General features: G+C 57.6%; 1 protein-coding gene across 1 annotated transcript in view; it reads left to right on the forward strand.

Moving 5' to 3' along the window:
* NPLOC4 (NPL4 homolog, ubiquitin recognition factor) overlaps positions 1-9,904 on the forward strand; it is a 69,176-nt gene extending 59,272 nt beyond the window's left edge. The window contains exons 13-17 of the mRNA XM_007959584.2: positions 3,548-3,619; positions 5,489-5,584; positions 6,586-6,702; positions 7,876-7,978; positions 9,744-9,904. Of these exons, the coding sequence (XP_007957775.1) occupies positions 3,548-3,619; positions 5,489-5,584; positions 6,586-6,702; positions 7,876-7,978; positions 9,744-9,904 (549 nt within the window). The remainder of the gene's footprint in view (positions 1-3,547; positions 3,620-5,488; positions 5,585-6,585; positions 6,703-7,875; positions 7,979-9,743) is intronic.

Consider the following 9,904-nt stretch of genomic DNA (forward strand, 5'->3'; position numbering starts at 1 on the left):
TGGGTGTGGTTTAGGCTTTGCTTCCGTGAAGATTGACAGCCTTGGAGACCCTGTGGGCAGTTCCACTCTGTCCTCTAGGGGCCCTGTGAGTCAATCGACTACACACCAGTGGGAGTGTTTGGGCTTTGTTTCTGTGAAGATTGACAGTCTTGCAACCCCTCTGGGGCAGTTCTACTGTGTCTTCTAAATGTGCTATGAATTTGAATTGTGATTCAGGATGTTCTTGGTGAGTTTGTGCACAGGTATCTCCACGTGCTCTGACCCATGGGTGAGAGCCATAGAGAAGGAGTAATTTGCAGCTTTGCTCTTGGCGTGCATCACCAGTGAGCTGCACGGGAGGAGCTGGGCACAATGGCAGGTGTGCGCAGGTGACCATGACCCTGAAGAACGATTTTAACTCCTGTGTGTATGATTCAAGTTGTGTCTTCTAAAAAGCATGTAATGCCTGCAACAACAGGAAGTCTTCCCTGAGGATGAACTTTTGGTGCTGGTGGTCCCTGGGGTGCTCGGGTGAGGGAGTATGCGCTGTCTCTGGGAGGTCCTTCTGTCCCACTGCCACGCAACATCCCTGTGCTCAGGTGGTTTAACCCAGAGCAACAGGTGCTCCCTGTGCCTGATGTGTTCCCCACCAAGACCATGGCACTGTGAGAGACGTGAGCACGGTGTGCATCCAGCCTCCTTCCGTCCCACTTTTCTCCTATTCTTCTAAACTGTAAAACGATTTGAAGATGTGCAGAGTGTCATTTATTGAACATACAACCAAACCATCATGCGCTTACGTAGTGTTCTGCTGCCGGCTACTTACGTTGTTCCTAGTTCTGTTACAGTGTTGTGTTAACACCCTTGTACGTGAGTCCTCACCATGGAATTGCGGGGCAGATAGTAAGTTTTGATAAACCAAAAAACCAAACTCAATGCCGTCAAGTTGATTGCGACTCATAATGACCCCTCCTTGGGTTTCCAAGGCAGTGTCACTATGGAAATAGATTGCCCAGTCTTCCTTCTGGGGAGTAGCTGGTGGGTTTGAACCGCCAGCCTTCTGGTTAGCAGTCAAGTGCCTTAGGCACTGCGCCACCAGAGCAAGATAAAAAACGAAACTCACTGCCATCAAGTCGGATCTGACTCATAGCGACCCCTCCTTGGATTTCAGAGGCAGTGTCACTGTGGAAGTAGACTGCCCAATCTTCCTTCCGATGAGTGGCTCATGGGTTTGAACTGCCAGCTGTCTGGGTAGCAGTCAAATGCCTTAGGCACTATGCCACCAGAGCTACTGTAAGTTTTGATAGATAGTCCCAGATTGCCGTCCAAAAAGGTCACATTGGTATTAAATTTTGATAGTTAGGATAAAGGTTTTAGAAATATACACACACTTCATTATATATATATATATATATATATATATATATATATATATACACACACACACACACACACATACACAAATACCACACATGTATACACTGTCGTCACACACGGTTATCTCACCCACACATGAATGTCACACACACACGGTTATCACACATACAGGAATGTCACAAACACACTGTTATCGCATGCAACTGTCACACAGGAATCTCACACACACGGTTATCACACACATACACACAGTTCTGCACACATGAAGATCACATGTATATACAAATATCAAACAAAAACACATCTTCACCTTGAGACAGGAGCACAGAAAGAGAGCTGCCCACTTGAGGGGTGTGTCCCCAAGGCCTGTGCCCCATGTGGGCGCAGTTGGTGCCTGGGACACTTCTCAGGAAGCTCTGTGGGGTTGGGGTGCTTTTGGGGTGTGATGTGGTGGGCTGGACACGGTCCTGCCCTCTCAGGAAGGTCCCCAGTGTCCTGTGGGCTTGTTTAAATCAGGAGGTGGTGACTGTCCACTGTGCACCCACCTGGAAAGGTGGCCTTTCTTCCTATCTGCATGTCAGACACAGACTTCCCAATGCAGTGCTTTGTCCTGACAGTTCACAGCCAGGAGGGATGGCTGGAACCTTGTCCTAACCACTTCCTTTAGAGCGACTAAAATTAGGTTCCCAATCAGGTCATAAACCAGCTGTTTCACTCCACGTGCCCCGAGGTGAAGACTCGGTGCTATGTCCCTGACGATGCAGCTGGAGGTGTGTAATGCGTGCAGCTGCCACCTGCCTCTAACCCTGGGTTGTCCTGCTTCAAGGGTCCAGTGAGGTCCTTCTCCCCCACGTCGCCCTCTGTGGGCTCAGCCAACCCTCATGGCTGAGTTTGGCTGCAGATAACCTTCAGGCTCCCCTCTAGCCCCATTTCTCAGCTGCTCCTGTCGAAGCACAGGGCACAGAGAGCAGAAGCCCCCCTGTGCTCCCCGCTGCAGACCACCACAGGCAGCATGTGTATAGACGGGGACGGCTGGCCCACATGGGCCAAGGTGTAATCTCCGCTTCTGAGGGAGGTGAGGAGAACCAGGCTGCATGTCCAGGAACGTGTCTTCTGGTGGGATTGGGAACACTGGCTGGGATGAAGAGAACACCCAAAGCTGATGTCCCCATGGGGTCACTTCTGGGAGGTAGCTCGGGGGCAGGGGTGGGGTGTGGAAGAACCGAGCGTTTCAGATCAGGCCATATGGGGTGTGTACCATCCCAAGGAAGGCAGCATGAGTGACCTGGGAGCAGACTACAGTGATAGCCAGCAGTAGCGCCTGGCGTCCCCAAACGGTGCTGGTGTCCTGGGCGTGGCACTAGTCACCCTGTATGCCTGGGCAGCCTGTGTGGCACTCACTTGGGGCCTGAGAGCTTACAGGGTATAAAGTCTTGGTGAGGCCTGCAGGTCGGGGCTTGTGGATGTATGATTTTTATGTGACTCGGAGAGTGACTTGTGTAATGTGAAGTGATGGTTTCAATAGGAACCAGACCCCCTCCTGCAGAATCCTTAAGGAAGAACGTTGCATCTTAGGCATTTATTTCTGGAGCTTGTTTGAACTCAGCCTGGTTGACATGAATCAGATCGAATCATCACTTCATGGTAGACAAATGCATGCTGGCTGTTCTTCTCAAAACTAAACTCAGGTTCCGTGCATCTGACAAAGATAAACATGTGGACTCTGACAGACAGACGGTGGGCTCTGCATCCGCGGGTTTGTGTGTGTGTGTGTTTAGTTATTAACATACAAGTGTGAGGTTTCCAAAAAGTCTTGTCAGAGGTGGAAGTCGTGAGGCTCCAGAAAGGGCTCTTCGAGGACAGACCGGGGTGCTCTGACCGAGAGATGCCCTGCCCTTCCAAGCCCGCCCATCCATCCATCCGTCTGTCTTGCCCTCTCGTGGATAGAGCTTCAGTGCCCGCTGGAGCTGCAGGGGCGGAGGCTGTCAGCCAGGACCACGCCGCTTCCTGGTGGTCCGGCCATCACCAAGCACTCTGTAATGACGGAGGCTGGCCTTGTGCCCAAGGTCTGCCAGCCCTCCTCTCTGCTTTCCATGCCGTTGACCAGGAGTGATGGTTCTTGCAAACGAGAGCCGCTGATCTGTACACTTGCGCTGACGCGGACCTAACCTTGGCTTGTTCCCCACCTCAGGACATCGATAAGTTTGGCAATGAGATCACCCAGCTGGCACGCCCTCTGCCCGTGGAGTACCTGATCATCGACGTAAGTGCTGCAGGGTGGGCACTGGGTGCCTCGGGGACCACCGTGTCCCACGCTTTTGTGGGGTCCTTGAGCTCCAAGCCTCCCTGAGAGGCCCCCATTTTCTAGTGCTTTCCTTTTAGTTTCAGGTCTAACTTTCTCGAAGGCGATGTAGGGTTGGTGTACTTGGAACAGCTGCACAGACAGAACGACCCCCCACAGGCCGAGAGGAGCCCAGGGGCTGGGGTCGCGGCCAGGGGCAGGCCCCCAGTGTCCTTGTAGGGGAAGCACGCCTCTCTCTAGTGCAGCTCTGGGAGCCGTTTGGACCCAGGGTGGCTGTGTGAGCGAGGCATGAGGAACAATGGCCCTGTGAGCCCGACCCATCAACGTCTGTTGCAGCTGACAGCCCTGGGGAACATGTTTATTACCCAGGCCACGTGGCATGTGACTGAGAGAGTGGATGCTGGCCCAAGCCTAGGAGGAATCCCCTGATGGGAAGGAACCACCTTCAGGCCGCCTCTCCCTTCCCTGCAGCCTGGCCCTCCCACGCTGCCTTCCAGAAGGGCTGTGAGCAGCCTGCCCTGGGCCAGCTGTGGTGTGAGTGGTCCGCCCACGGCCCCAGCACTATATTTCTGGAAGTAAGATGGGTGCTCCATAAACATGGGCCCACTGCAGCTGTCTGAGGCTGCGGGTCTGCCATCCCTGGGGCCATGGAGGGTCAAGGTGGAGTGTTGGGCCCGGGAAAGTCCAAACAGCCTCCCCAGGGCATCGGTCCAGCCACCATGAGGCAGCTTATTGCAGGAGAGGTGGGCGCAAGGTGACGTCTGCACAGCTGTGATGGTGGCCTGCGGCTCCCAGAGGCCGTTCGTGTCTGGCATGTCCACTTCGCTGCCGGTGTGCCTGTGGGATAAAGCCCATCACCGAGACTCCTTGCACGGAGATATGAGCACCCAGGCTTTCTCTTGTGGTCACAGCCCTGCTCTGTGCAGCACACGGCACCACGGTCTTCCCAGCGCCCCCGGCCCTATCTCAGGTTCCCTTGTTGTGCAGATGAGCGAGAACTCTCAGCTGCACAGCCACAGTCTCACTGCCAGCCACCAGCCTGGCTCGTGTTGGCCACGTAGTAGGGGCGCCTGGCACAGTGATGGTGGAGTCCTGGCCAGCTCACCTAGAAAGAGCTGAGCCTGGACGAGGGGCGGGCGGGGGGCGGCCCTGAGGCTGGACAAGGTCTAGACTGCAGCACCAGCTCCCCATCACTGAGGGGAACCTGTGTCAGCCAAAAGGTGGCAGAGCGTACCTGCTTGGGGCACTGGGGGAAGGACGTCTCCCAGGAGGAACAAACCCCATATTTGTGTGTTGGTTCTACATGGTGCCCGCTGCCCCTGCTGCTCGGTGGTCCATGGAGTTAAGATGCCTTCTGTCATGACACAGGCATGTGGGAGCCTGAGGAAGGTCTTGGGTGCCTCAGGAAGTCTCTGCCAGACTGTAGGCGAGGTTCCCTGGGTGGCTGGAGCCACTCGTGTGCTCTCTAAACCCCCTGACATTGGCTCCTGGGGAGCCCCTCCTGCTCTTGTGCCCCAGTGCCAAGGCTCAAGCAGAGGGCCCGTCATGGGAGGGCCGTCCCCGACAGCAGGGGCCGCTCTCCATAGCCAGAAGCGCGGCACAAACATGGGGCAGTGCTTAAGGGTCTTTATTTTGCTCCCAGAGTTGATCTTTTTTTTTGGGGGTATCTCCTGGTTTCACAGTTTTCATGTGGGAGCTACAACGGCCACTCACTGTCCCCTTGAATCATCAGTGCTGTGGGTGTCCGCGCAGCAGCAGGCAGGGCTCAGGGCTGCTGCAGGGGCCAAGGACCAGCTCCCAGCTCACCCGGGTCTGTATCTCTGTCCACAGATCACAACGACCTTCCCCAAGGACCCGGTTCACACTTTCTCCATCTCGCAAAATCCGTTTCCCATCGAGAACCGGGACGTGCTGGGGGAGACGCAGGTGAGGCTTTGGGCTTCCATGTCGCTCAGGGGAGCTGATGGTGGTCCATCGGTGTCAGTTGTTTTTCCAGCAAGTGCCAAGCTTTCACGTGCTCTGGTTCAGCCTCCCTGGCAGATGCCCCTGAGGTCCCCCCCTCGGGCACTGGTGATGACTGTGAAGCCTGCCCGGAGGTGGCGGATCCCTGGGAGCGCCGGTCCCTGGGTGCCTGGCCTGGGGCTGTGGAGGGGCGTTTGTGCCCCCAGCAACCTTCCATCACGGGTTGGTCTGTGGCGTGGGTCTTTGCTCACGGTCCCCTTGCCCAGTCACCCCGTCACCCTCTGCACTCCCTGGCTGTTAGTACAGTGCTTCCTTGCCTACAGCACGCACCCATCCAGGCCCCTGGAGCGCTCTGCTGTCTGTGCGTGTCGTGTAGACTACACACACGCTTGTCCTTAGTTGTCATCTGATGGCTGCTTCAGAAGGAGGTGTGGTTAAGAACACAAGGAAGGTTTCCTCAAGCAGGGCAGCGTGTTCACACGGCCCCTGTGACACCTGGGTGTTGTCCCCATGTGGCAGCTATGGGGACAGCACTCCTGGGTTGGGTTGGCTGTCACCGTCACACAGGATTTCTCCTGCCCCTCAAGCTGCCTGAGGTCAGGGCCACAGCAGGACAAAACAGGCTAGCGGTCTCCTCCCGCCTCTAATGTGGGCCCTTGTACCCCATGCTCTCCTAGAGCTTGCATCTCGGGAGAGGGGCACCCTTGTTTGAACAGCCTCTCGTGCACAGGCCAGCTGCACACATGCCTCAGCACTTGGAGGCCTGAGAGCGCCTTCCTTGGGGCAGAGGCCGGCACCAAGCTGCTGGCCCCTCCCCTGGCTCACATCCAGGGTCACAGTAGATAGGGGGAGGCTTCTCAGCTGGGTGCCTCCATTTGTCCTGGTGGGAGGAGCCCTTCTGGGGGTGTCGCTGGGGACCTGCAGGGGATGCTGACATGTTTCCTTCCCTCTGCCCCGCACGTCAGGACTTCCACAGTCTGGCCACCTACCTGTCCCAGAACACCTCATCAATGTTCCTGGACACCATCTCGGACTTCCACCTCCTGCTCTTCCTGGTCACCAATGAGGTCATGCCCCTGCAGGTAGGGCCAGACCACACCCAGAGCCATGTGCTGCAGGTGTAGTGGCCAGGAGGGTAGTGCCCTTTGTCCGGTTTCTTCCCCCAGAAGCAGGTGGGTCTGGAGCTGGGCCAACCTGGGTTCCAGCAGTATCTCTGACTCATGAGTCTGGCCCAGCTTTGTGCAAGGGCCTTATGATGGGAGAGGGGCTTTTCTGCCATCACCGTTGTCACCAGCATGTGTCTTCTGGGGTTAGGGCATGTCTTGTCATTAGAGTCATTGTCCAGGAGCTCCTGACAGCGAGCACGTTGAGTCATGTCCTCTAGCAGGGACACTGAAGGCCCCTCCCCACTGTCACCTGCCCTCCCCCGATGTCTTGCTGGTGGCCAGGCACAGCACCATGCAGCGTATGGGTTAGGGCACGGGAGGGAAGGAGGGCAGGTGTTTACTGACAGTGGCTGCTTGGGGCAGTGGGACCAACTGTGTCGGGGCATCCTTCCCCTTTGGCCAGAGACGAGTAGGTTTTCTGTGAGCCTTCAGAGGTGCTGGCCCCCACATCTGTATCAAGCCAGATCCACCCATGTCTGATCTTCACTTCAGGCCCCCATGTCCCATTGTGCCTGCCCTCCCACTGGGGCTCAGAGCGGCACCATGCCGCTCCCAGCCGGCCAGGTGCAGCTTTGAGATGGCCAGGTCCAGGCTCTCGCTGCGGCCTCAGCCTCTTTGTCAAGGAACTCACCTGAGACACTGTCCAGGAGCCCCTAGGGTTGGACTCCTTGTGTCAGTGATTGGATTTCTCTGCATTTCTGCCCTGGAGGCCTGGATGCACTGTGTACTTTTCCAGATGTGACTCAGAAAACGCAGAGCCAGGGAGATATGAGATGAAGGCTGGGCTCACAGGGCACTCGATGCTGACATCCGTCTGAGCTCAGGACGAGGAAGGCCTTTGTTTTCTAAGTTACTGAGCACACTGTCACTGCGTGGCAGAGAGGGGCACAGAGGCAGCGTGGGGATTGGTGGTGAAGAGTTGAAACTGTAGCTCCGTTTAGCTCGTGGTTTGACTTGAGTGTGTGGCATCTTGCGTTTCCTGGTGGCAGCCTGTAGGTGGAGGGTTTCATAATGCTCTCTGGGGAGCCTGGGCATCAGTGCCCAGCTGGCAGAGCAGGTGGGCCAGACCTCCTTGTTGGTCTCGTACAGGACAGTATCAGCCTGCTGCTTGAGGCCGTGAGGACCAGGAACGAGGAGCTGGCGCAGACGTGGAAGAAGTCCGAGCAGTGGGCCACCATTGAGCAGCTTTGCAGTAAGTGCCACCCCTCCTGGGCCAGACCATGGGTCACCCAGTGTGGGAGCCAGATCATGCTCTGGGCATTCCATGGCATCTCGTAGGCCCAGAGCCCTGAGCCAGGGGCATCCTGGTGACCTTTGCAGGCTATAGGATGTCTCAGGGTGGGGAGGGCTACACTGGTGCTTTCATTGGTGTGGACTTGCTGCACAGCCCTGTGAGTGTTGGCACACGTGCACACCTAGACCCGTGCGGGTGCACGCTGCTTGGGGCGGGACACTGTTTCAGACACAGGCCTTGTGTGTGAGTGGGTGCCAAGCCTGTGGAGGCTGCCTGCAGGCTCACCTTCCCTCTCCCCTGCCCAGTCCTCGGGCCAGCGGGGGTGGACTTGTGGCCCTGAGCACTGCCCGCGGGTGGTAATGGTCCCGTGTGCATCACAGAGCCGGAGGTTGGGTTTCGGGTCCAGGCTCTCAGCCTGAACACTCAGGTCCGGCTGGCCTCAGCTCGTCTGCTGCAGCCACGCCCCGTGCTGTGAGCGTCGGCTGAGAGTCACCTGCAGGCACTCTGGCCACCCTGTTTCTTGTGGCTTTGAGAAGTACCAGACCCCTAGAAAATGCATACCTCCGTCGGGGTGTGGTTGGTGGTGTAGCCTAAGTTCGCCAAGAAAACCCTGGTTGGCACCGGGCATGGCAAAGCCCGTGCAGTCTTGTGTCTTGACACCAAGGTGTCTTGGAGCTGAGCACTCATCACACCCTGAGCGTTCTCGGTGCTTCCAGTCTTCGGATGCCTTCTTTCTCTGTGGGTGTGACACCAGCCCCAGCACGGCGGCTCTCACGGTCCACATCACTGCTCAGATACCCTCCGCTCCCTACAGAGAGGCCCCGGCACCTGTGTCGTTGTGCTAGAGCAGGTGGGGTGGTGTCTGCAAGGACAGGGCTCGTATGGCTGGTGGCAGCTACTCAGCACCATCAGCATCCTGCTCGGTGGACTTTCTGCCCTGCTCTTCCTCCTGGGCCCCTCACGACAGTGCTGCCGGTGGCAGCGTTACTTGGTGGGCAGCAGGGCCGTGTGGCTGGGCTGTTCTGTGGCATCTGCCTACGGGGTGCTCCTCGGCACCCACTTTGCTGCTGTTGATGAGGTTCTGGTCACACCTTGACGCAGGTCTGCTGCTGCTGGAGAGCATAGGATTGGGCAGGACTGGATGCTTGTTGACTCCCATTAGACGCCGCTATTCTGGGCTGTTTACCAAAGCTCTCAGAGCGGGGTGGGCCTGGGAGCCGGGGTGCTCTTGGGCGGCGGTGTTCCCCCCAGATCGGTGAAACCCCCGCAGACTGGGGGAGGTGGGGAGGGATAAGAAGGGACACGTCCTGAAAGTTACCTGGAAAACCTACAGCCGCCCAGACAGTCCCACAAACCATGCTCAGCGTCTGTCTCCAGAGCGGCTCCCTTCCTCGTGGCCACAGACACCAGGCCCTATCCATCCTGCAGGTGCTCCATGGGGTCAGGGATCCGCCAGGCTCACCAACCAGCTGACCTGAGGGGTGCGGGGCCCTCTGGAGGCCCACTGGTGGCAGCCACCTCACCGGCCCACAGCTGTCCCCACCGGTGCTGCGTGTGTGCGGCCTGTCCGCTGGGCCCGTCCGCTGGGCCATCCGCTGGGCCGTCCGCTGGGCCCGTCCGCTGGGCGTCACACTCAGCTGAGCAGCGTTGAGCCCTCAGGGGAGGATGTGTGGAACCTTCCAGAAGCAATGACCACTCCCTTCTTTCTCTCCCTCGCCGGCAGGCACCGTCGGAGTGCAGCTTCCAGGCCTCCAGGAGTTCGGTGCCGTCGGGGGCTCTGCACACACCGCCCCCTCCGCTGCCATGTGGGCCTGCCAACACTGCACCTTCATGAACCCACCAGGCACAGGGCACTGTGAGATGTGTGGCCTCCCCAGGACCTAA

Source organism: Orycteropus afer, unplaced genomic scaffold, assembly GCF_000298275.1.
Source record: "Orycteropus afer afer isolate SDZICR_OR568_19922 unplaced genomic scaffold, OryAfe1.0 scaffold00018, whole genome shotgun sequence".
In the NCBI taxonomy this organism is placed as follows: Eukaryota; Metazoa; Chordata; class Mammalia; order Tubulidentata; family Orycteropodidae; genus Orycteropus; species Orycteropus afer.